This window comes from Natrix helvetica, assembly GCF_964273705.1.
Source record: "Natrix helvetica genome assembly, chromosome: 4".
Taxonomy (NCBI): domain Eukaryota; kingdom Metazoa; phylum Chordata; class Lepidosauria; order Squamata; family Natricidae; genus Natrix; species Natrix helvetica.
In genome coordinates, this window is record NC_138550.1 from 140,130,610 (window position 1) to 140,156,914 (window position 26,305).

At 39.9% G+C, this 26,305-nt stretch overlaps 1 protein-coding gene across 1 annotated transcript in view; it reads left to right on the forward strand.

Moving 5' to 3' along the window:
• Nucleotides 1-2,652: 2,652 nt before the first annotated feature.
• CNBD1 (cyclic nucleotide binding domain containing 1) overlaps nucleotides 2,653-26,305 on the forward strand; it is a gene marked incomplete at both ends in the record, with an annotated part of 109,186 nt that continues 85,533 nt past the window's right edge. The window contains 3 exons of the mRNA XM_081953225.1: nucleotides 2,653-2,663; nucleotides 4,757-4,870; nucleotides 14,198-14,356. Of these exons, the coding sequence (XP_081809351.1) occupies nucleotides 2,653-2,663; nucleotides 4,757-4,870; nucleotides 14,198-14,356 (284 nt within the window). The remainder of the gene's footprint in view (nucleotides 2,664-4,756; nucleotides 4,871-14,197; nucleotides 14,357-26,305) is intronic.

A 26,305-nucleotide genomic window follows, 5' to 3' on the forward strand; every position in this document is an offset into this window, starting at 1 on the left:
CTTATGCATAATTAAGGACAATTTTCTTCAAGATAGTACATAATTAAAGAAGAAATTTTAGTCAGGGTATACTTAGATGATGATGAAATTAGTTAAATGCATCTCAAACTGCACCTGCAGGTTTTCGATATGGAAGATACAGATTTACATTTCTCTCCAATCTGGGGGAGAAAAATCAAAAATTAAAATGCTCACTATGAGAACTATTACCATGCCAAATGAACCTTAGAGCAGCCAGATAAATGAACAGCTTAAAAGTCCTCAGTCTGATAAATCACCTCTGACATATTTCTGTAATTGGTTTCTTTCTGTTTTAAAGTTATTGAATCTAAAGCAGCGGTTCTCAACCTTTTCTTCACCATGGACCCCTTTTAAATACCTTTTGTGGCTATGGATCTTGGCCATGAACCTTAAAGACTTAACTCAATATTTAAATCATTTCTTCAAGCCTTTTCACCCCCCTCGGAAGACATTGCGCTCCCCCAGGCCTCCGCGGACCACAGGTTGAGAACAATTGACTTAAATATTAACATTTAGCCTTGCTCTCAGCTATCGTATGTATGTATGTATGTATGTATGTATGTATGTATGTATGTATGTATGTATGTATGTATGTATTGTCGATCAGAAAGGTTGGCAGTTCAGTGGTTTGAATGCCTAGTTCCACATAATGGAGTGAGCTCCCATTACTTCTCCCAGCTTCTGTCAACCTAGCAATTCGAAAGCATGTAAAAATACAAATAGAAAAATAGGAACCACCTTTGATGGGAAGGTAACAGCGTTCTGTGTGCCTTCGGCATTTAGTCATGCTGACCACATGACAACAGAGACGTCTTCGGACAGAGCTGGCTCTTCGGCTTTGAAACAGAGATGAGCACCACCTCCTAGATTCGGGAATAACTGGCACATATGTGCAAGGGGAAACTTTACCTTTACCTTATGTATGTATGCATGTATTCATTCATTTTCCTTTCTCTCTTTGCATTTTCTTTCCTGCTTAACAACACTCTTCCACATCTTTTTGGGTTTTTTTTCATGCTTTTTCCTAAGATGCTTTGTGCTTAAATTGGATTATATATAACTTTACTCCATCTAACTTAGTTACTAAAATGTATTTATAGATGCTACCAGTAGCTCTGAAATTCTGCTTTGAAATATAATGGTAAAGTAGAATAGTTTGTGTTTGTGTTCTTTAACCTCTCTGGCTCTGATGCTGAAAATATAGTTGAATTGTGTGTGTGTGTGTGTGTGTGTGTGTGTGTGTGTGTGTGTGTATGCTGGTCTTGTTGTATAAGACCAGGTCTTTTCCCTTGTAAGATTGAGTTTGTCTTGGCAACGTTTCAACGAGGTCTCACTCGCCATCTTCAGGCTGGGTTCTGGGCTTAAAGCTTGGTCGGAGCTGCCGTCTTTCTATAAATCTTGGTGGGGTGTGTCACTGCGTTTATTTGGTTTGCCAGCTGTTCCTATATTTTGTGCAGAATGAACTGTCTCTTATCAGCAATGATTTACTGTGCAGGTCATTACATCACATTCCTTCTTTCTTCCTTTGTCTGCATGCAGGCAGACAAAGGAGCTCTGCCAAATTGTGATTAATTTAGTGTTAATTAATTCAGGGTGTGTGTGGAGTGCTGGCATTGTTTCAGTAAGTGGAATGATTGGTTGTGAGGTTGTATCATGATTGGTAGATTGGTGCTGATTGGTACTGGCTGTGTGTCCATTGTTGTTTCATGTTGTAACGACGTGGGTGGTGGGTGGGGCTCATTTGTTGAGTAGGGATGGTTTCCAGATGTCTCGTAGGTGGGAGGTGTCATCATGTTTATTCATGTTGTGGGGGTGTTTCAAGAGAATAATTATGAAAGCTATCAAAATAAAGAAACACCCCCACAACATGAATAAATGTGACAATACCCTCTGCCTACCAGATATCTGGAAACCAGCCCTAGTCAACAAACAAGCCCCACCCACCACCCAGGTCATTACAACACAAAACAACAATGGACACACAGCCAGCACCAATCAATACCAATCTACTAATCATGATACAACCACACAACCAATCATTCCATTTACTGAAACAACGGCAGCACTCCACCCCCCCCCCAAGATTTATAGAAAGACAGCAGCTCCGACCATACATACATACATACATACATACATACATACATATAAATGCATATATACATACATATACATACACACACACACACACACACACACACACACACCATATATATATATATATATATATATATATATATATATATATATATATATATATATATATATGCTGAAGGGAACGGTCAGAGTTGACCAAATCTGGAGAGCAAGAGTGGGATGTTACAAACTGAAAACTTTGCTTGACCTTTCTAAAACAAATGATCTCTTACTGAAATTGCTATTATAATATACCTGAAGGAAGGACATATTTTGGGAAGGATGATTATGTGCCATCAAGTCATTTTTGACTTCTAATTACATAGATAAGATTCCCCCATGATGATCTGTCCATATTTGGTCTTTTAAATCATAAATGATGCACTCATCATCACTGCAACTGACTCCAATTACCTTGTTGATGGTCTTCTTTTTCTTCTCTTTCTTTCCACTTACTCCAGTATTAGAGCCTTCCCCAAAGAGCTAGGTCTTTGCATAATGTATCCAAAGTAAGATAATTTTAGCCTTGTCATTTATGCCTTAAGTGGTCTCAATTTGCTGATGTCTAAGAAGTTAGTTTTTAGTTGTTTCATTTCATATTTCATTGTGTTGCGTTTTTCTGTATTTACACTTCTTACATTACATTTTCCTATTATAATTCTATCTTTTCAGTACTGAGTTTTCTTTTCCTGTTTCAAGGTACTTTCAAAAGAAAACACAATCTATATAAATAAAAATGTAATGTTTGTTTGTTCAAAATCTCAAATCTCTGAAAGTTCTTCACCAATTGCTTTGAAATTTTGACACAACATTGCATTTGACTACGCACATGTTTCTATATATGTATATTATATAGATGTCACACCTGTGACAGGTAAAACATGTTTTTTTGTAAAAACATGCTTTTTTGAAAACCAGCGCCATTTGCTGGACGTAAAAGCAACACACGCTATACCATAGCGTTCATTTCTTAAGTATAGTATATTTGGAACAGTTCTGCCTCTCTCCAGCTTCGTCCCGATGGTTGTGTGGCTGGGCTGCGGCTGCACCCTTTCCCCTTTCCGCCTCTCCTCCGACGAGGTTCACCATTTCCACCAAGGGGAGCTGAAGCCTTTCGGCCTCCCCCTCCCCTCTCTCTCCTCCCCTCCCACCAGGCCTTTGCTGTCTGTGGTGGGCGGCGCCTGCCCCATCCCTCGGCCACCGCCTCCCACCCTTAAGCCGGCCTTCCCCTGCCCAGCCCAGTGGAGCTCCAGAGAAGGTGGAGGCGGAGTGTCTCCTCAGCCCGGCCGGCTGCGCGCCCTCTCCACCCCCCTCACAGGGAGCCAGCTATGGCCTCACCAAGGTGGCTCTGATGGGGTGGTGGCGGTGTCAGCCTGAGGTGCAGCGGGGCTGAGGTGGCCGCTGGTTGCCCCATGGGGCGGTGACTGAAGCGGCGATGGCATCTCTGGATGGGGCTGCGACCAGTGGGGGATGCCTCGTGTCCGTGTTGACAGGGCCGGCTCCTTCTTCCTCCTGCTCCTGCTCCTCAGGGACGCCGGACGCCTCTTCTCGCCACCAAAACTGAGGGAAGCCGGGTCGGGGGCAGTGGCTGCCTCCTCCTCCTCTCTTCCTCAGCTCGGCCAGGCCGGGGCCTGTGGGAGCGTCCTCCATGGCGGCTCTTGCAGGGGCCACCATGGCTCACTTCCATGCGGGGGCTGCCTCTGCCGGGGGACTTGTGCTTTCTCTTTTCTTTCTTTTCCATTTAACCAGACTAGGCCACAGCAACTAGGCCAGGTACAGCTAGTTCAAAATAAGAACATTCTACCTCAAAATGAATTCTATAAAATAATGTACACAAATAAGGAAATAATAATTTGTGTAAAATAATGTACACAAATAAGGAAAAAAACAAAATGAAATTGTGGATGATTTTAAACACACCTACCTATAATTCAGCTGGGATACGAAAGAAGGAAATAAAATTTAAAAAATCATGGAAGTTCTAAATTCATCACAATGGTTTCTCAGAATTTATAACTTCCTGGTCAGTCCTCTTATACCACTTTTGATTACTCTGCAAAGATTTTAAAATATTTCTTTTAGGTAAAACTAAAGGTTCGCACATATGTGCTAGTCATTCCCAACTCTAGCAGGTGGTGCTCATCTCCGTTTCAAAGCCAAAGAGCCAGCACTGTCCAAAGACATCTCCGTGGTCATGTGTCCGGCATGACTAAATGGCAAGGCACTCAGAACGCTGTTAGCTTCCCAGCAAAGGTGGTTCCTATTTTTCTACTTGCATTTTTACATGCTTTCGAACTGCTAGGTTGACAGAAGTTGGGACAAGTAACGGGAGCTCAGTCTGTTACACGGCACTAGGGATTCAAACCACTGAACTGCCAATCTTTCTGATCGATAAGCTCAGCATCTTAGCCACTGAGCCACTGTGTCCTAAGTGGTCAGAACTGGCTGAGAAATCTTAAAAATTGCCGGGTCACCTCATCCTAAATTTAACAGGTTGGAGAATCCTGTCCAACTGAAACAATTCTGCAATTAGCAATAACATTTCCTAGAATATATCTGAAACACAGTCTTATTGCTTTTTTCATATTTCTTTTTTTTAAAGAGAGAATTTATGCTCCACTGAAGAAGCTCATCAAAAATTTATGAAAATTTATCCCAAGATCTTCATTAAAAAAAAGTCCATATTGCCAGGTATTCCTGAAAAAAGAACAATAGGGTAATTCATTTTTAAAAATCTGTATTTAAAGTAAACAAGGAATCAGGCAATGACATTAGGTCAGTTGTCACCAACATGTGCCTCAAAGCAGCTGTCAAATATAAAGATTAGTAGCTAGTGGTAAATTTATTTTCTGCTTGAATAGAAACATCTCTTTGTTGTTTCAAAGTATATTTTGTCCTACCTCTGAGAAAAGCGTCTAATTCATAGTCCAATTTTGAGTCCAAGTTTTACATGGTCATGTTTTTCTCCTCAAATGGAATCCATTTACATTGGAGACCATTCATGGTGCACTATCATGGTGTATAAATTAATTATATGTCACCATATTTTTTTCTTTCACTGTAGTAAAGCATAGGAGAAGAAAATGATTGCCAAAACTCCCACAACAAAACAAAACCAAAACCAAAACAATGCAAAGAGGGGGGCAATCTATAGTTTACAAGGAATAAATGCTGCAGTCCTATACTGCTGAGCAAACTAATCCTAGAGGCTTTGTAAGGTTTAGAAAGTATAAAGTGATACAATTCTGCCTTACTTATCTGTCCAAAGCCCGTGTCTTTGTTTAAACTATGTTTCCTTTGTTACCTATAACTGCAGTGAAGGTTCACAGCAATGGTAGAATCTGAAAGCTGGAGAAACACAGAGCTGGGGCAAAGTACATTCTGGTGGCAGATTAGAGGTGGGTTCCTACTGGTTTGGACCAGTTTGACTGAACTGGTAGTGGTTTGACGGCCTGAGTTTCTGTAACCGGCAGCGACCCAGACCTGCCATGCCTCCGAGCCAGTTCAGCTACAGAGCTGCCATCTTGATTTCTGTTTCTGTGCATGCGCAGAACAATTGTAATTGCACAAATTTAATTTCCCCCCCTTTTTAATGTTTTGCGCATGCACAGACCTATTTTTGTGCAAATGGGCATGCACGCTAGCAAAGTGTGTGCACACAAAAATTTTGCATGCGCCGAACTGGCAGTAATGCCGGGAGCAACCCTCCCCTGTGGCAGATATAGCAATAGCAGCAGCATTTAGATTTATATAGTGCTTCATAGTGCTTTTACATCCCTCTCTAAGTGGTTTACAGAGTCAGAATATTCCCCCCAACAATCTGGGTCCTCTTTTTACTGACCTCAGAAGGATGGAAGGTTGAGTCAACCTTGAGCCTGGTGAGATTCGATCTGCCAAATGGTGAATCAAATGAGAATCAAACTGCTGGCAGTCAGCAGAATTAACTTGCAATACTGCATTCTAACCATTGTGCCACCATTATATTTCTGTGGGGGGAAATATGAGCAGGAGGAAGCTATGGAAGGTGAATATTAGTGAGAATGGTGCTCTTTCCAGATCCAAAATGATCACAAAGCCATCCTACGCAGAGTCAAATCTCAAGCCAATAGATAGTATTCTTTGTGTCTTTGCCTCTGATCGTATTTGTAAGTGATAAACATTCCCTTCCTAAGTCCTTTTTAGTTGAGTTCCATGACTGTGTGACATTTTGAAGCTCCAGAGGACTTATTTTCTTGACTTCAGTCCCACAGGTTGGACACCCCCTTTCACCTTGAATATATTATTCTTAGTGCTCACCCGTACTAATTTTCATATGCTTTATTCACAGTTGCCTGCCTTGGGATGAATTTTAACCTATTTAACTGTACCCATGCTGTAGCGCATCCCTAATGAATGTGGCAGAACAACAGTTAAAAAACTGGATTTCTTTTATATTCTCCCATTTTGCTCTAGGTTTTTGGATAAGTGGGAGTGAAATAGCAGTAAAACAATAAACCACTTCATTAATGCTTGTATGGTAAAACATTTTAAAGTTAACTATCTCTCTAGGACAGGGGTTCCCAATCTGTGGACCATGGCCCAATACGGGGCTGTGATTTATTTATACCTGGGATGTGACAGTGATGGGCTGGAGCACATGCACACAGTCCCACTTGTTCAAATGCTGGGCACCGACACTTGCAGCCACACTTGCTTTGTTTCCACTTAGACTTAAGCAGAGGGTTACCGTGTTTCCCCGAAAATAAGAAATGCCCTGCTAATAAGCCCAATCGGGCTTTTCAGAGCATGCGCCATAATAAGCCCTCCCCCAAAGATAAGCCCACCCCAACTATTTAAGTGCATGCGCAACCAGTGCCCACCATTACCACTGTACCACCTACCGGTACAGCTTGTGGGGCAAAAAGAGGGATTGCCGCAAAACCAGCGGCAGACGAAGCAAAGTGTTTCCACCCCCCGCCCTTCCCTCCCGTGCAAAATGAGCCCACCACAAAAACAGCGGCAGGCAAAGAAAAGTGCTTCCACACACACACCTCCCCCGCAAAAAGAGCAAAAGATTTCAAGAAGTTTGATTGAACTTGCGAGAAGTTTTTTTTTTTTTTACCAGCCTCTTCCCTGAGCACAATGGCAAAGAACTCGACGGAGCTCGAAAGGTAAAAAGCACGCCTTGCTTCTCACCTGCCCCAGAAAATAATAAGCCCTCCCCTATAATAAGCCCAGGGCCATATTTCGTGGGGCAAAAGAAAATAAGGGAGGTGGAACTAACTAGATGGTTCCGTCCCAGGAGCCTGATGGACCCTGAAAGGTTCCTGATGGAGCTTGGGACTTTTCCTGAATCCCTTGCTCACAACTCGACCGAAGCCCTAGTGGAAGTCTGGGATAGGGCGGCCACTGGGGCCTTGGATCACGTTGTGCCTTTGCGGCCTCTGACCCGGTGTCGATCCCGGGTGGCTCCCTGGTTTACCGAGGAGCTCCGGGAGATGAAACGCCAGAAAAGAAGCCTAGAGAGTGGTTGGAGGGCCAGCCGGTCCGAATCTGATCGAAAACTAGTAAGAATTCATATTAAATCCTACTTAGTGGCGATAAAAGCGGCAAAACGACAACATTTTTCCACTCTTATCGCGTCCGCAGATAACTGCCCAGCCGCCCTGTTTAGGGTGACCCATTCCTTACTGGGAAAGGCCCCTTGCAGGGTAGGGCTGAAGAATTTGTTCAGTATCTGCAGGATAAAATCGCTCTGATCTTGACAGGCTTGGACTCTGACTGGGTAGATTTCGGCGAGTTGACGGGGATGAAGCTTGTGGAGACAATCTGGGATGAGTTTGACCCTGTGACCCCCGAGGGCATGGACAGGATTATGGGGAGACTCAGTGCTGCCACTTGTGTGCTGGACCCGTGTCCCTCTTGGTTAGTTTCGGCTTCCCGGGAGGTGACACGAGGCTGGCTCCAGGCAATTACCAACACTTCATTGAGAAAGGGGTTCTTTCCCACCACCTTGAAGGAGGCGGTGGTGAGGCCCCTCCTCAAGAAGCCATCCCTGGACCCAGTTTCTTTAGCCAACTATTGTCCGGTCTCCAACCTTCGCTTTGTAGCAAAGGTTGTCGAGAATGTGGTAGCACGTCAGCTTTCCCAGTACCTGGATGAAGCTATCTACCTGGATCCATTTCAGTCGGGTTTCAGGCCTGGGCACAGCATGGAGATGGCATTGGTCACGTTGGTCAATGATCTCTGGTGGGCCTGGGACAGGGGCTGCTCTTCTGTCCTGGTCCTATTAGACCTCTTGGCGGCTTTCGATACCATCGACCATGGTATCCTACTGCGATGACTTGGGGGTAGGGAGTGGGGGGCACCGTTTTATGGTGGGTCTCCTCCTACCTGTCGGATCGGTTGCAGTTTGTGTTGACTGGAGGGCAGGGATCGACCCTGAGGTGCGTCACTTGTGGGGTACCCCAGGGGTCGGTTCTCTCACTCCTGCTGTTCAACATATATATGAAACCGCTGGGTGAGATCATCCGTGGTTTTGGGGTACAGTATCATCAATATGCTGATGATACCCAACGTTTCATCTCTACCGCAAACCACCCAAACGATGCCCTCGACGTGATGTCCTGATGCCTGGAGGCTGTGCGGATTTGGATGGGGAGGAACAGGCTCAAGCTCAATCCCTCCAAGACTGGGTGGCTGTGGTTCCCGTCATCCCGATTTGTGCATCTTGTTCCATCTTTGATGATAGGGGGAGAAATTTTAGCCCCCTCAGAGAGGGCCCGCAATCTGGGAGTCCTCCTGGACACACGGCTTAGTTTCGAAGATCACCTGACGGCTGTGACCAGGGGGGGGCTTTTACCAGGTTCACCTGGTATGTCAGTTGCGCCCCTTCCTGGATTGGGATGCTCTATGCACAGTCACTCATGCCCTCATCCTTTCTCACCTGGACTACTGCAACGCTCTCTACATGGGGCTGCCCTTGAAGAGCACCCGGAGGCTTCAGCTGGTCCAGAATGCAGCCGCACGGGTTATCATGGGGGTACCTAGGTGCTCCCATGTTGCACCCTTTTTAGGCGGCCTGCACTGGTTGCCGGTTGTTTTCTGGGTGCGATTCAAGGTACTAATTATGACCTTTAAAGTGCTCCATGGCTTAGGTGCAGGGTACCTGCGAGACCACCTACTGCCACCAGTAGCCTCCCACCGTCCAGTGCGATCCCACAGAGTTGGCCTTCTCAGGGTGCCGTCGGCCAAACAGCGTTGGCTAGCGACCCCCAGGGGGAGAGCCTTCTCTGTGGGAGCGCTTTCCCTCTGGAATGAGCTGCTCCCAGAGCTTCGCATAATTCCCGACCTCTGTTCATTCTGACGTGCCTTAAAAAGTTGGCTTTTCCAGCAAGCTGGCCTGACCTGTTAATTTTATCTAATTCTTTTAAATGTTCGTGTTATATTAATTGGGTTTGTTTTTTGGATTGTTTCCAATTTCCTTTTAACTTTTGTAATATGTGTTTTTTAATGCTGTACGCCGCCCTGAGTCATTTGGGAGAAGGGCGGCATATAAATCCAATAAAACAAACAAACAAACAAACAAACAAACAATAACACCCTGTCTTATTTTGGGGGAAATACGGTAATTATATGGGGTGACTGATTTTCTCCCTTAGGTTACTAGAATATTTTTGTTTCAGTCTCTTCAACTTCCTTTGTAAGCCATTTGAGCTGAAAAATCATGTCTCCTGTTTGCCCTTGTTCTATCTTCTTCAGTGAACCATCTCCAGATCTCACTTAGCTCCGTATCAGAACCCTTGCCTCATCCTTCCTCTGAGCCAACGAGTCTTTAGCAGATCAAAGCTGCCTTTGTGTATTTAAGTATCTCTTGGCCTTTGGAAGGCTGTAAAGATCTGGCTCCACCGAACAGCACAGGGCTTTCAGAATGGCATGCAAGCAACCCATGTTTAGGGCCTTGAAGTTGGTGGTTTCACTTTTTAACTCAATAACTTAAAACAAACTACCTTTGCTTTCTTTACTTCACTCCCATTTTACTAATGTATTGTATCTTTTATATGGTTTTTATGTTTTAGCTGTAAACTACTTTTTTTTCCTACTAGTTATTTTGAGAGTGAGCCAATTCAATAAAATAAAAATAAATGCATTATCTAATTCTGCAACCGACTCAACCGTAGAGGATTCTAATACAGAATCTAATATATTTCAGATATTAAAACAATAGTAATGTTTTACTATTTAATGTTGTATCATTAAATGAATAGCAAAAGGTAAGAAATACATGGCAAATATGTATTCGCTATTGTGGCACCACAGTCGGTCCCCAAAATAAATTTTAATATTACTAAGCATATTTCTTTTTCTCCTTAATGGAAGTGTCCTTTTAAAATTTCCAGTTTCCTTCTTCCCTTATTGGCACAACGGCAGACCCCTTTCCTGTGAAAAAGTGTCTCTGAAGATTAGAGGTTGATTGATTACGGTTCGGCCCATTTCGGCCAACCCAGTAGTGGTGATTTGGCCTGGGTTGCAGAACTGGAAGTGACCCAGGCTGGCCATGCCCCTGAACTATTTCCCTGGTGTCTTCTGCCATTGCTGGCATGTTTCTAATGCATGTGCAGACCAATTAACAGTCAACTGTGCAAAGCGTGCGCGAAGCGAACCAGTACTAACCGGTACAGGAACCCACCCTGGTGAAAATGTTTCTGTTTTTAAGAAATATGCATGATGTCTTCTATTTGAACCTTCTATCAACAACAACCACAAAAGAATATCATGTATATTTGGCAGCTGACTGAGCCATGACATCTTGTCACACGTGCATAATTGTAAAAATATTGAAATGCTCATTTTGTTTTTGGCTGGCTAAATTTCCCTAGTAGATTATTTTTATGTCCAAAGGTACATGCACTGGAAAATCTACTTTAAAAACTTCCTGAGAATTTAACGCATTATTTACTGTTACTGTCATTATTTATTTATACCTTTTTAATTCCATATTTCAGTGTCATACATAGCATAAACTGAAGAGTAGTCCTTGCATACTACTGCAACCTTCTCCTATTTGGAAGCACTCCACCCCCCATTATTTTTCCAGTTGCATAATTCTGAGATATAGACGTGTTATAGGCATTAAGCAGGCCAATGCATATTACAAGAAGAAATATCCTAATTAATTTAAATGCAGTACATTATTATACTCTGAAAAGGAGACATTTTGCTAAACCATACGTGGTATCACTCTGAACATTATTCTATTCATTTTGTTACTCTGTTTTTCCACACACCCTTTCTATTCACTCAATCTGTTGGGAATCCCTTATTTTTCACTGGTTAAGGAGCAATAGCAGTAGCATTTAGACTTATACACCGCTTCTCAGTGGTCTACAGCCCTCTCTAAGTGGTTTACAGAGTCAGTATATTGCCCCCAACAATCTAATGGAGACTTAAAGTCATGTCAATTCTTCTACAAAAGCAGTTTGGTGTTGAAATTGTATTCACGTAGGCATTTAAAAATATATATATTAGAAGTCTTGTGCAGCAAAATGAATTGGACAGGAGACAGTCACAACCAGCTCACATCTAATAGTGTTCATTTCTCAGAGAGATAATTTTGATAGATTTGACAGCATAATTGTAGACTATTTTTTACACTTTTAGATGTTTGAGAAAAGCAGAGGAAGTTTATACAATTACCCCAAAGTATGCCGCTTAATATTATTTAGCAAACCTGAGATCCCTTGGAAGGAGATTATTGTGTAACAATATAAAATTTCCTTCATGAGAATGTATCATTTAAACTTTGATCTAAGCCAATGTTTATAAAGAGAAACTGTCTAGAATATTGTACACAGAAAGCCAGCCTCTGCTTTAGAAAGGCATTGAATAAAACATGGCTTTTCAAATTCTACTTTTAAATAGAAAGTAAAGCTTTTTCAGAATAATTTTGCTTACTGTAAATTGAGCGTCAGTGCAAACAGCTAATGAGAATATACACACATTAATCGTAAGCAATATGATGTAAAAGAGCAAGGCAGATGTTTACAAGAATGAGTCAACTGATAAATTCAGTAATACATTTATAACATAGTGTGGTTGATTTATTTAATTGTTACTCCTTCCTTCCTTCCTTCCACCCACCCACCCACCCACCCAGCCTCCCTATAAAAGCCAGCTTAAAATAATACTGTTCTAATTCCAACAAAGTGAATTTTTAATTCAAATTTCAATGACGTGCTCATGAAATTTTATTTGCTTCCAGTTTTAAGATTTTTTTGTTTAAAAAAAGCTCTTAGTTTTCTCCTTATTTTTCTGGGATGGGGAATATGTGTACTTTGCTGCTTCTGATCAGGGGTTCTGATCACCTTCTAGTTTACCCCTTCTTGATAGCTATCACAAGGATGGAAACTGGCAAAGGTGCTGACTGGCGGATTTGAACTAGTTCATGGAACTTTTCCTAAGTTACATTCCATCTTTTGCTATTATGCACTAAATTGAATGAATCATACATGTGTTGAAAAGCATCAAATTGAAGATGGGAGGTAGGAAGTGGTTATGGTAGTAGGAAAATGCTGGGAAGATAGATGAAGGAAGTAGAAAAAATATAAGGAAGCTGGAAAAGAAATAAACAGGAGAGTAGACATAAGCCAGACATAGGAGAATCAGCTGGTAACTTATCGTATGAATAACACCTCTAAAACCTGGAAAGAAGCATTTCAAATTATTCAAAAACAAAAAAAACAAACCCTACCCCACAATTATCTCACAATAAATGTAAATGGAAAAATTCTCTTACGGTTTTCAGAAGTTTGTTATTGAAGCTACTTTACTAAAAATGCCTAGTTCTTGTTTCCTTGGTCTTCCCCAATTATATGGGGAACAATTGCCTGATTGAAAGAACAGCAATCCAAAATGAGAGATGGATGGAGATTTTAGGATATGAAGAAAAAGAAAAGGAAAACAAACCAGTGGCTGATCTTTATGTCAGTCTCACTTCGATTTTCTGTTGTAATGTTTGCTCTGTTTTTCTGCCTTCATAGCAGTTTTTTTAATTAAAAAAAACAAGGATCTTCCTTCTCATCTCACACAGATACACACAGCATTTCTAAACCCTTACTTGATATTATTTTTACCTTATATTATGCCGCCTAATCACCTTATAGGGAGAAGGGCGCCATAAAAATTTAATAAATAAAATACAATAAATACTAATTTTCTATTCTTGAGTCCTGTAAAAAAAAATTGTTACTACCATTTTTCTTTCTACCTTTGTGGAGCTGTTTTGCAAAAGCAAAAATAATTCCAGTAGAAAATACTTTTCTTTCTTCCACTAGCAAGTCTTGAAGAAGTATGGGCTGATGCTGAGTATCAAAGTATTTCAAGTATCAAAGGCAAATATCTAATGGATTAGAACAGGCCAAAGGCCTGCTGATTCAAAACCTTCTGTTTTTAAGAGAGATTAATCATGTAAACCTAGGAAGTTAGACGTATATTTGATGCTCTCTTCCATTTCAATTTTATTTAGCAAATTATGCTATACTTTTAAAAAACCTTATGGTAACAGTCAGTTATGAAAACCGGCAGCTACCGGTTATAATTTTGTTTTAAAATATGAATGAAGTTTCTTAGTAAGCCATAATTTGATATCAGAGTTTGTGGGTTGTTTGTTTGTTAGATGTACAATAGATAGCTGCTGCCCATCTCGCAGACGTGACTCTGGGTAGCATACAATAACAGCCACAATTAAACAATTAAAACAACAGTTAAAAACAATCGGACACAATTACAAATAAAATCAGAATAAAAATAAAAATGTGGGAGAGCAATCCATTGTCCTACAAACAATATAGCCATCTTACAGGTTTCTCATTTCTCTGTGATTCCCCCAAGCCTGATGAAAAAAATTCTAAGTTTTCTATATGCCAGTAGGGTCAGGGCTAATCTCATCTTGAGGGAAATGATGTCCCAAAGATGTTTATTTTTTTGTATTAAATTTTATTCCCTGGAAGCTCAAGGATAAGTATGCTTTAATAGTAGCATTCTCTTTCTTTCTTCTGCTCTGTAGGGTACATTCCTGTAATTTCTCCACCAATGCTATACCTTCTGAAGGTTTTCACAATATACAGTTCTATTTGAATAAGATGGCAAGTCCCGATAGGTTACAGCCCAGCTTTCCAAAATCCCGAGAAAGTATGCAAAATTTAATAAAAATACTCAAGAAAATGTAAGTATCAAATTTATTCAGAGCTTTCTATGACTTATTTCAGTGGATACATAGAAACAACTATTTTTTTTTCAAAATATATCCTTTAGTTAGTATATAAATTTGCTATATAAACTTTATGAAATTTTATTGTTATGGCTATATGCTAATATCATAATTTTAAATGGTTGTCCATAACATACCTAGATAATTTATCTTTAATTATACCTTGTATCTTTGCAGTAGAGATCTTGTGTTGGTGTTAATTAGCTCATATAAATAGTATATTAGTATATTAGCTATAGTATACTATACAAATAGTAAGATTTGTAGAATTTGTAGAATTTACAACATACCACTTCATTGCAATTGGATAATTCAAGGCCAGCTAATGCAAGCCATTATTGTAATGTTATATACTTTCTATAGTAAGATTGAATATTGTGATATTAGATGCTTAAAAGTAGTTAATCTATATACTGTACAAAGCATATAAAGCCAATGTCAATTTTTGACATGTTTTTAATATGTGCTTTATGATTAACTAGCTTAAGATATTTTACAAGGATGGCACAAAGATCTGTGGCCTTTTATTGTAGAGCTTTCAGTATTGTTAATAATCTTTTAATGTATTAAAAAACAATTTTTCTCTGAGATTAATAATATAACCCATCTGTGGACCACACAAATGAACATTCTGAAATGGGATATCAGAACAGTGGGGAAGGTGTCCTCTTTCCTCAGTGAACTCCCGCCCCTTCCACCTTCAAAGCAGAGGTAGTATTCTCCAGTTTGGGCGAACTGGTAGTGGCAGCTGCGGGAGGTTCCGCCCACCCGCCCCATGTACTGCCTTCTGTACATGCATGTACACTATGCATGTACAGAAGGCAGTGCGCATTGGCATGTGCTCACATTTGTGAACCGGTAGGGAAGGTAAGTGCATCCCAATGCTGCTTCAAAGTATATAGTTGAAATTCTTTTGTGAAAAGGAGACTTATAGAGTGCTCCTAGGGGCTTGGCGGGGGGGGGGGGCAAAAATGAGCAAACAATGGCCCATTTTTGCAAAAACAACCCCGTTTTTTGTAAAAAAAAAAAAGAGAGAGAGCATGGATAGCCTTTAGGAGGCTTATAGAGTGCTCCTGCGGACTGGGGGGGGGGGCAAAAATGAGCAAAAATGGGCTGTTTTTCACTCATTTCTGCCCTCCCCAGTCCCCAGGAACATGCTTGAAGCCTCCTAAAGGCTATGCATGGCCATTTTGGTGAAGAGGGCAGGTTTTTGGGAGGCCAACAATGCTGCGTATAAGATGTATCTAGATTTTCACCTTCTTTTTTGAGAAAAAAAGATGCGTCTTATACTCTAAAAAATACGGGTAGAAAGCTGGTGTATGATCAGTGAAGTCAAGGATAGAGAAAGCATGAACAGCATTCTTCAAAATGAAAAAGGTCTTCTTCAGTCACAACATAAGCTCTACGGAGTAGAGAGTTGGTCTCTGACAGAAAAATACTTGAAGAAACTAGAAGCATTTAAAATGTGGATTTACAGATGGCTGTTACGTATAAGCTGGGTTAACAAAATCACAAATGAGGAGGTGATAAGCCGCCTGGGAAAGCAAAGGAAAATCATCAAAGCCATTAAAAATCAAAAGTTAGAATATTTTGGACACGTGATGTGACACCCTGAAAATTACAGCATCCTTCACTTAATTCTCCAGGGAAAGATTGAAGGCAAATGAGATCCAGACAGAAGAAGAACATCATGGCTTCAAAATGTAAGGGACTGATTTGGACAAAACTCAGAAGCACTTTTTGATGCGGCTGTTGACAAAAATAGGATTGCCAAGATGATCGCCAACATCTGATGACGGATATGGCAGAAGAAGAAGAAGGAGGAGGAGGAGGAGGAGGAGGAGGAGGAGGAGGAGGAGGAAGAAGAAGAAGAAAAGAAGAAGAAGAAGAAGAAGAAGAAGAAGAAGAAGAAGAAGAAGAAAGGAGGAAATCAGATGATTCTAATTAATATAAATCACATGTCACAGCTGATTGTCACGCAACTGATGATCAACATTTTTTTACTACTGGTTCAGGCAAACCGGTCACTTCACCCCTGTGCCTACTGTATGTTCTCTCTCTTTTGGTATATTGTAGCTAGTCACCTTATGATTCCTTGGGTGGTTTCAATTTACCATGGGATTCATATTCACTGTAGCATTGCTGAATAGGATTAGACTGTAGCCATTTTGGCTCTTCTTTATCATGATCACAGTTGGAAGTTGGTCCAAACTAATTTGTTTCGTTAATTTGCTTTTCTTGCTGAACACTCTGAGGAGCTTCTGGAATAGAGGACACCTAACCAAGTCTATCTAATATAGTCAGTCTATTTGAGAAAGTACAGTAATTAAGCTTAAGTGGTGAGGTACGTTTTTAACCAATTGAATAAGCAAGACTAAAATGTTGTACTGTTTTTCAAGGCTACCTTGCTTATCATGAAGTTTAGGGCTTGGCAATGAAAGAATTAGAATAAACAAATATTGGATCTGGGATCAAAGGATAAACTAGGATTGCTCATAATGTGCTTAAATTGTGGTATTAATTGGCCACAAACGTGGTCTGATGGCTATTGCAGTTCCTTATTGCATCCACCACAATTTTTTATTAGTTTGTTTTTTCTCCTCTTCGTTTTTATAAACTAGTACTGCCTTTTAATCTTATAGCTGTTCAAAGGCTGATATGTTATCTTGTATCTCTTCTTTTTATTATTCTGCATTTTTATTATAGTATCACCACCCTAGAATAATTCAAAGCGACGGGCAGATTAAAATATTTTAAAGCAAGCAAGAATGATTTAGGAATAAGAATAAAGGATAAAGTGAATTAAACTTACAGTCTTTCAGTGAGTTTCTTAATGAGAAATAATAATTTGCAACCAAATAGTTGTGTTTAACAAAGGTAATCATAGGAATCGTTTCACCTAGTTTGTTATGTTTTTGGAACATTGTAGAGAAATATATAAACATCTTCAATTAATTTTGAAAACTGAAGCTATGGAGAAATAGTTTAACATTATTTAAAGGAGGGAGGTTTGGCTTTATGTCAGTTGCTTGAAATAAATCAAAGCTGTACTTTAAACTTTTTCCCTTTTCATGTAGAGGTGAACTCATAACTAGGTGTGAAAAAATAGTTTCAGCTTTCAGCACATCAGGAATTACAAACTCCTTCCTTATCCATCTGCTAGAGAATCTGGTCCCAGGAGGTTAAAATCTGGCACACAATATTTTTAACCCCAGTCCTACCAATTAACACATTTTTCTTTAGGGATTATGGTGAAATTAAACAGCAATATATTTTTGTAGAGTAAAGATACATTTTTTTTACTAAAATGAATTCAAAAGGTGTTTCCTCCAAATACTTCATTGTGAATGAGCAACATTTTTTAAAAAATGCAGTTAGCCCATCCGGTGGGGATACTTCTGATGACATCCACTTACCACTTTCCTTTCTGAGAAGAATAACACTCTAGAATTTCCTCCTCCTGCTCCTTTTGCTTCTCCTCCTGTAGTTCTGAGTTGAGGGGGTTCTGCTTGGACTTTGAAATATATGGAAAAGCAAAAGTGAACTAAATGAACAGTCACAACTAAATGAACAGGTGTGATGTGTAAATTTGTTAACTCATCATTGTAAGCCCTATGGTAGTTGAGATGAATCATGACCATTTAATGTTTGCTTCTGTGTCAACTGAAAATTAAACCCTGCTTCTTTCTTTCTTTCTTTCTTTCTTTCTTTCTTTCTTTCTTTCTTTCTTTCTTTCTTTCTTTCTTTCTTTTTTACATGTTTCCCATTTGAGTCATAAAGTATGACTTTGCAGGATAGTACATATCTATAAATCGAACTATCCTGGTTTCTTTATTATTTCAAGAAAGCAATTCTACAGAAAAACAGCAAGCCATATTGGTCTTAGCTGGATCCATGGAAGGATTTGAATTAAAAATCTAAGCACAAGTTCAATATTATAGCATAAGAATACTATAATATTAGTTTTGAGGTGGAGATAGCCATTTCTAAATCTGGCTTACCCTCGACCTATATTTTTATTTCTTTGCTTATTTGTGATTTTTGTTGCTTTGCTTTGTAACTAATCTAATGTGTTCTTGTAGTGACTTACAAAAATATTTGATTGTGAGAAACCATAGGATTAATCACAAAGTAAAACATTAAGCATTTTAAAAACCATGATATATATATATATATATATATATATATATATATATATATATATATATATATACATATATATATATATATATATATACATATATACATATATATATATATATATATATATATATATATATATATATATATATATATATATATATATATATATATATATATATATATATATATATATATAAATAAAACATTTCTGCTCTACACTCGAGATATATGACTGCAAATTTAACTTGATGATTATGTAATTATAAAAATCCTGTAGGTCTCTTCATCCTATCTTGCAACCACGATCCCCACTATTTATTGTACAGCACCCTAGGACAGATATGAAGGCGTTTTTTCATACCTGAATGAGACATCTAAATTGATACACAGAATAGAGAGAAATATAATGTTGGAGGGTAGTTTTTCACTTAGACTTCCACATACATGGATGTTTAGCCATGGCCTTCAGTTATTTTTGAAGGATGCTGTTCCTTTACCAGTCTTGAAATTAAATGTCAACAATTGAACAAAATGTTTTCAGCTATTGTCCACCTTCCACTGGATATTTTATCTTAGGGCAACTCATTTCAAAGAGAATTGGCAGTTTATGTGGCCCTGTGTGAAGAGCATAAACAAACATTTTCATTTCAGGAACATTCCAATGAGTTTTCTTTTAATTTGTGTGCATAAAATTGATTTCAAAGAGAGCCACAAGTATTGAATGACATACCTTTAATTTAGAAGATGGGGAAAAATGTTTGTTAGGTGAAACAGTTTAAACATTTATTTTGTAATCAAAACAAGAGAGGTTTAAACTTCAGAAAGAGCCTATTGCACTTTATTCCCACAACACTAATATTTTGTAATCCATAATTCTGTAATTATTATAAGACTCTTTTGAATTGTACCCTGTTTAATTGACTGAGCTGTGAATATCTTTCTATTTATAGTGTGGGACAAGTGAGAGTTGTAACTAATCACCAAAAGCCAGAAGCAAAGGAAGACTGGTACAATTGCAATAATCACTTCCTTAAATTTTAAAAACCTTGTGGGTCGTTTGTGTGTATGTACTCTAGATTTTTATTAATATTTGGCCACATTTCAACATACATCATGTCTCCCTTATTGCTGTTAATAATTATTGGATGAGACCAAAAGTCCATCGCATATGTCATCCTAAAGAATGGCCAGATAGATGTTTGAGGAGAAAGTTTAAGTAAGAACTAGGACAACTACAAGTAATTGTGCACTTGATTTTTATTGTTTTCTGAGTCTGTGAAGTTCTCCAAATATGTTGAACATGCTGCAATAGCTTAAAAGCAGAATGTGTAAATCATGGCAATGTGGCTGGCAGTCCCTACCTAGTCTTCTTTGGACTCAGAAACTAAGCAGGGTAAGTTCTGCATAATATTTGAAAGAGAGATCTTCAGGAATGCCAAGCTATTGGTCATAAAGAAGGGAATGGCAGAAAAACTACTTATTTCCATAAAGCCATCAACCATGATATCCACTGTTCATTGTACATTCTCATTAGCCAATGGTATAGGGGATATCAGGGACACTGTGGCTCAGTGACTAAGACACTGAGTTTGTTGATCAGAAGATCGGCAGTTCAGCACTTTGAATCCCTCGCACCACGTAACAGAGTGAGATCCCATTACTTGTCACAGCTTCTGCCAACCTAGCAGTTCGAAGCACGTAAAAATGAAAGTAGAGAAATAGGAGCCACCTTTGGTGGGAAGGCAACAGCACTCCATGTGCCTTTGGCATTTAGGCATGTTGGCCACATGACCACAGAGACATCTTCGGACAGCGCTAGCTCTTTGGCTTAGAAACAGAGATGAGCACCGCCCATAAAGCTGGGAATGACTAGCACACATGTGCGGGGGGAACCTTTACATTTACCTTTTATAAGGGATGTCTGACTGTTTATCAGATATCTGTATAAATGCATAGAGTTGAGAGAAATAAGTAAATGGAATTGGAAGTTGGAACAAGAAAACAATAAATGTGATCTTTAGATATATATGTAGTATAAATGTACCTTGGAGGGTATACTGAAATCTTCTCCTCCTTAAAACACTTCTACGTCCAAGACAATGAAGAAGTTTATCCACACTGTATTGCTTTCAATAAATAATCCTATGTACCAATTTGAGGTGGAATGGATTTCCAGAAGACAGGCTCTGCTTCCCAGAGGGCAAAGAATTTGGAAAGTTTCGTAGGTAGAAAGAGGGTTAAAATGACTTTTCCATAGCTATTCTCAGAGTATGTATGTAAAGCAAATAGTTGCTTTAGGCTGGCAAGATTCTGTCTATAGGTGAAGAACAATAAAGAAAACTACAATTAAGCAATTCCATATGTTGTTGTTCTTGGGGCCATATACAATGAATCCAATTGCAAATCAACAAACCTGGAATTGCCGAATAATATTTTTTTTAAAAAAAAATTCCACATGCTGATTGATAGAATTGCCACAGAAATAAGACCCTTCCCTGAAAAATGTCAAGTGTTTCTATGCAATGACTGTTGTGGAATTTATGGTACAGTGCAGCTTCATAATTGTGAAAGGTAAACTGCACAATAGGATGATATGGTGCCGTTGCTGATTTTATTTTCATGTGCTTTCCTTCAATCTGATCATTTTTTATATTTCAAAGAAAACGGGCAGATCCTTATTGATTTCACATGTTAGTGGCATCAAATGTACAGTTTTTCTTTGAGAGCATTGATTAAAATTCAGGCAGATGATGCAAACTGGCATGCAGCAGGTTTCCCTGAGCCATATTTAGCACATGCACGATAATGTGTTGACTGAACACATTGTTATGTCCATATTATATTTGAATGTGGTCTGGATTTTAATGGCATCTGTTGGATCCAGAGTCTCAGACTAGTTAATTTATAAAAGCGTGCAGATACGCATACACAATAACATGGAAATGATCATCATCAACATATTGAGAACCAGTTTGGTCTAATGATTAAGGCACTAGGCTAAAAACGTGGAGATTGTGAATTCTAGTATCCCCTTCGGTGTGAAAGCTGGCTGGGTGACTTTGGGCCAGTCATCCTGTCTCAGACCAACTCATCTCACAGGGTTGCTGTTGTGGGGAAAATAGGAGGAGGAAAAAGTATTATGTGTATTCAGCCACCTCGACTTATAAAAATAATAAAGGTGGGATATAAACAAATAACATAAACAAATATGCTGAGCCTAAGGAGGAGATAAAAAGAGCCTACTGAATTTCCCAGTTTCTCATTAATTTAAAAAAAAAATAGATGTAAAACATGGGTTAAAAGTCATTTAGAAAGGCAATTAAATTAAAGGAACATACCTGAATACTAATGGGAGGAGGCTGCCTTATGTAATTGCAGACCAATACTGAGTACGGTTTCAATGATATCAAATGGCTTGTGTCCATGTTGCTACAGGGTATTTCACATCAGACAATGAAACACACTTTTCTCTTTGTCTCTTTTTTTTACGTTAGGCAGCAACAATAATTTTGTCAATGTGCTTGGCTCCATTATAGCTGAGATAAAGTATTCTTCCCTTTATTTCCATGTGTTTGATGTTGAATCAACCCTGGTAATCAGTGCTTCTGAGCATCCATGTCAAATCATTGGACTTTTCTTGATCTGCCGATTGACTCCCATTGAACTACTACCTATCTTTCCCACGAGTTTTTCTCTACCTTCTCCAACTGTTATAGCTTGCAGCATACAGATAGGATTTTCTTTGGCTTTAACTGGTACAGCTTCCAGCTCTACATTAAAAGAAGGCCTTTATAGTTCTCTTGATTGAAAAAAGAAATCTCTCAGTCTAGCCAGCTTCAAACTGGAAGTGCAACTCTCCCACAGTCTCATGGCTATGCTTATATCATCCAAAGCTAGGCTGTAAATTCCTGTGTTCCACCACAAAGCAACATCAGCATAAGCAGGTGGAGTTTTGTCAAAACTAGAGGGAAGGGTGGGATTGTGAGGTGCTTCCTTCCATGCTGATGTAGACCCCTTCTTTCCTCAAGATGTACAGCTACAAATCCCAGTTTATTTCAGTCAATTTCTCTCTTAAATCCTACTACTAAAGGCTAGGATTAAAGAGGCTTTCTCCAGCCTGATTCTGCAGATGTAGGGGAATTATGTGAGTTAAAAAGCAGTGGGTTGAGGAACTTTGGATTACTGTGATCAATTAAGATAAGTTACTGAAAAAAAAATTGGTGGCTCCCTACCTCCTTACTGTTTTTTCTGATACGGGGTATTAAAGCAAAAAGTGTGATGGATATCTTCAATTTCTCTTTGTTTCTCCCCCCCTGGTTCTTTCATTGGAAGTTGCTTGCAGGTGGAAGGAAACTCAGAGCAGATAAAAATGTGCTATTCCAGTTTTAAATTTCCAGCTGTAGCCAGTTGTAACCTGAAAGCTAAAGTCTGATAGAATCCTTCATATACCCTGGTTTTTAAATGGAATATTATGAAGAATTGTTCACATTGTTTAGCCATCACATCAGTGTCACAAGTCATATACAATATGACGCAATAGTAAAGACATTAATTTTTTAAAAAATACTATGAAGTTATTCTTTAAAGCATTTCCATGGTTTCCATCTATTCCTTCCTACCTGGTTTTTAATACTAGAATATATAAGAGATATAATAGCACTGCTTTTCCACGTAAACATTGTCTATTGAGTTGGTTTAGCATACAGATTCTCTAATCATAACCTTGGCAGTTACATCCAGAATCCATTTCAGTAGATCAAAGTTCTCTCTACTTCTTTCAGTGGTACATGGAGACAATGGACTAGAGAAAGTAGCAAGGAGACATGGAGACAATGGATTAGAGAAGGTAGCAAGGAGCATAACAAATGCTTGAGAAATCCAACAAAGAATGTTGTTCATTTTTTCATAACTTATTTTCTTTGTAACATTTCCCATTTCCAAGGTTGGAAGTAATCAATCAAAAGTGTCAATTTATATAGAGACTTCAATGGGAACTGTTAAGTGATGACAATACTTATGTGAATATGTAAAATAGCTACACTGATGCTAACCTAACCTAACTCTAACCCTAACTGCCGAGACTGAAGTGTGCAGATCAGGGCGGACAAGACACCACCCCACATATTTACAACACTACGTATGATCCATCTGAGAAGGAAGGGGTGTTAAATATTCACAATAGTTGATGTTTTCCCTCAGGTCCACTGTTTAAGCAGGAAAGACAGTTCATTCTGATTGGCTACCCATCTGACAGCTCCCTTATAAAAGGAGCCGAGCTGTCATTGTTAGAACTAATAAACAAGTTGCTGAAGTTTACTCTGGCCTCGTCTCCATTCATTCGCCCAGAACATAACACAAACTTTATCAAGATTTAATACAATGGAAACAATTAAGGAAGAGAAAGAAACTGAAAACAAAGAGAAGAAAAGAGTACAATAAGTTTCAGTTATGTATAGTTAAGGTTAATTGCCAGGGACAGGAAGAAAAATGTTCTTAGTATATGATGAGTTCGAAGGAAAGACTTGATGGAAATCAGTACGGTAAAAGCTGGGTGGTATTTCCAAGTAGAAGGTACAATACAGGAAAATGTTTTTGAATAGTACAGCATTCTTAGGAAAGTGAAAGAGTGTAATTAACAAGTTTGGGGTTATTCAGAGTTGCCTCCTGATACTTTATTAGGAGCATCCATGAAAACTGAGCCGAATTCCTTGTCATGTGTAAAAGCTTGTCACTTCTCAAAAGCGACAATTGTATGGAAAATCCAGTAATCTCAACTGATATCTCCCGTCTTTTCTGCTTGGTAGTATTGAAAGATTATGTTTGTGCATTGCCTTCCACCCTAGTACAGGATACTTATGGGAAGAAGGTTACATTTCACAATGCCTTTTAGTCAATCAAGATTCTCAATAGAAAGGAAGGAACCAGCTTCGCTCAAAGCCACGCTCTGAATCCTGTAATGGAAGCTAACCCAAAAAATAGGCAGGTCAACAAATAATTATGTGCAATTAGGATTAAACTTAATTTTGATTTTATTTAAACCAATGTTTCCTTAATTTAATTAATTATAATTATTTAATAGAATAATAATTACAGCATGGCAACAATGTTTGAATTCTGTAGTGGCATCCAAGACGTTCTAGGACTGCATGGAAAAATCAGGCGTTTTCCCCACTCTGCCTTCTTACACATTTCCCAAATGTCATTCATTTGGATATGTATTCCACTTATATAATCCTGTTCCAATAGTTATAGACTCCAAAAAATTTGGATTATATATATACCTATGATACTTGAAGAGCTACCTATCTCTTATGTTAGATTGGGTATTGAGAAGGCAGAGACAGGCTTGTGGTAACAACAGCTCTTTATTTACAGAGAACAGTATGTACAATCCAGCAACTGCTTGGTCCGACAGCAGCCCTTTTATAGGGAGCTGTCAGACCTCTTAGCCAATAGGATTCAATCTCTGTTCCTGCCTGAACAGAGGACCTTGTTGAAACTATAGCAGACAGAGTTAATAACTAACACCCCTCCCCTCTTAGGATGTTTCTATTGGTCACGTAATCATGTAGGTAGGCGGGTTTTTTATTAGTCCTACCAGACCTGCGCAGTTCATTTGGAACCGGTTCTTTGGGCAGGTCGGATGGGCCTGTCTGCTCTCCAGCTTCACTCAGTGGAACCTCCTGGAACTTTTCCCAGGCCACGGCTGGAACTTCTACGAAATGCTCATTTGGAGCTTGCTGTGGGCCTGCAACAAATTCAGATAAGTCCCCTGGTACCTTCAGGTTTGAGCTGGCTGTAGAGGGAGTGAGCGCTTGCTCCTTTGGGGTAGGGCCTTGGCTGATTTGTTCAGGAGTTGCATCTGGTGTTCTGAGATTGGAGTGGGAGAGACGACCACGGAGTTGGTCAATATGCCTCCTCCAATTTCTACCATCCTCTAGCTCTAACAGGTAAGAGTGAGGCCTGGTGATGCCTATCACCATGGCAGGGATCCACAGAGTTCCCCCAGTATAGTTGTCGGCATATTTTGCGGTGGTTCGGCTCCTACCTCTCCGACCGGAAGCAATGTGTGTTGACAGGGGGGCAGAGGTCGTCCCTGAGGCCACTCTCTTGTGGGGTGCCACAGGGGTCGGTCCTCTCGCCTCTCCTGTTCAACGCATATGTGAAGCCGCTGGGTGAGATCATCCGTGGTTTTGGGGTTGAGTACCACCTGTACGCTGATGACACTCAGCTGTACATTTCAACCCCAAACCACTCCAACAAGGCTGTCGAAGTGATGTCCCGGTGTTTGGAAGCCGTCGGGGTCTGGATGGGGGACAACAGACTCAAACTCAACCCCTCCAAGACCGAGTGGCTGTGGATGCCGGCACCTCGGTTCAGCCAGCTGACACCATCGCTGGCCATAGGGGGTGAACAACTGTCCCCTGTGGAACGGGCGCGCAATTTGGGCGTCCTCCTTGATGCCCGGCTGTCAATGGAGGACCATGTGGCAGCCGTGGCAAGGGGGGCGTTCCACCAGGTTCGCCTGGTGCGCCAATTGCGCCCCCTACTGGACCGGAGTGCCCTGCGCACAGTCACTCATGCGCTGGTGACGTCTCGCCTGGACTACTGCAATGCCCTCTACATGGGGCTTCCCTTGGGACGCATCCGGAGACTGCAGCTAGTTCAGAACGCAGCCGCGTGGGTTATCATGGGGAGTACACGATACTCCCACGTAACATCCCTCCTGCGCGAGCTGCACTGGCTACCTGTGGCCTTTCG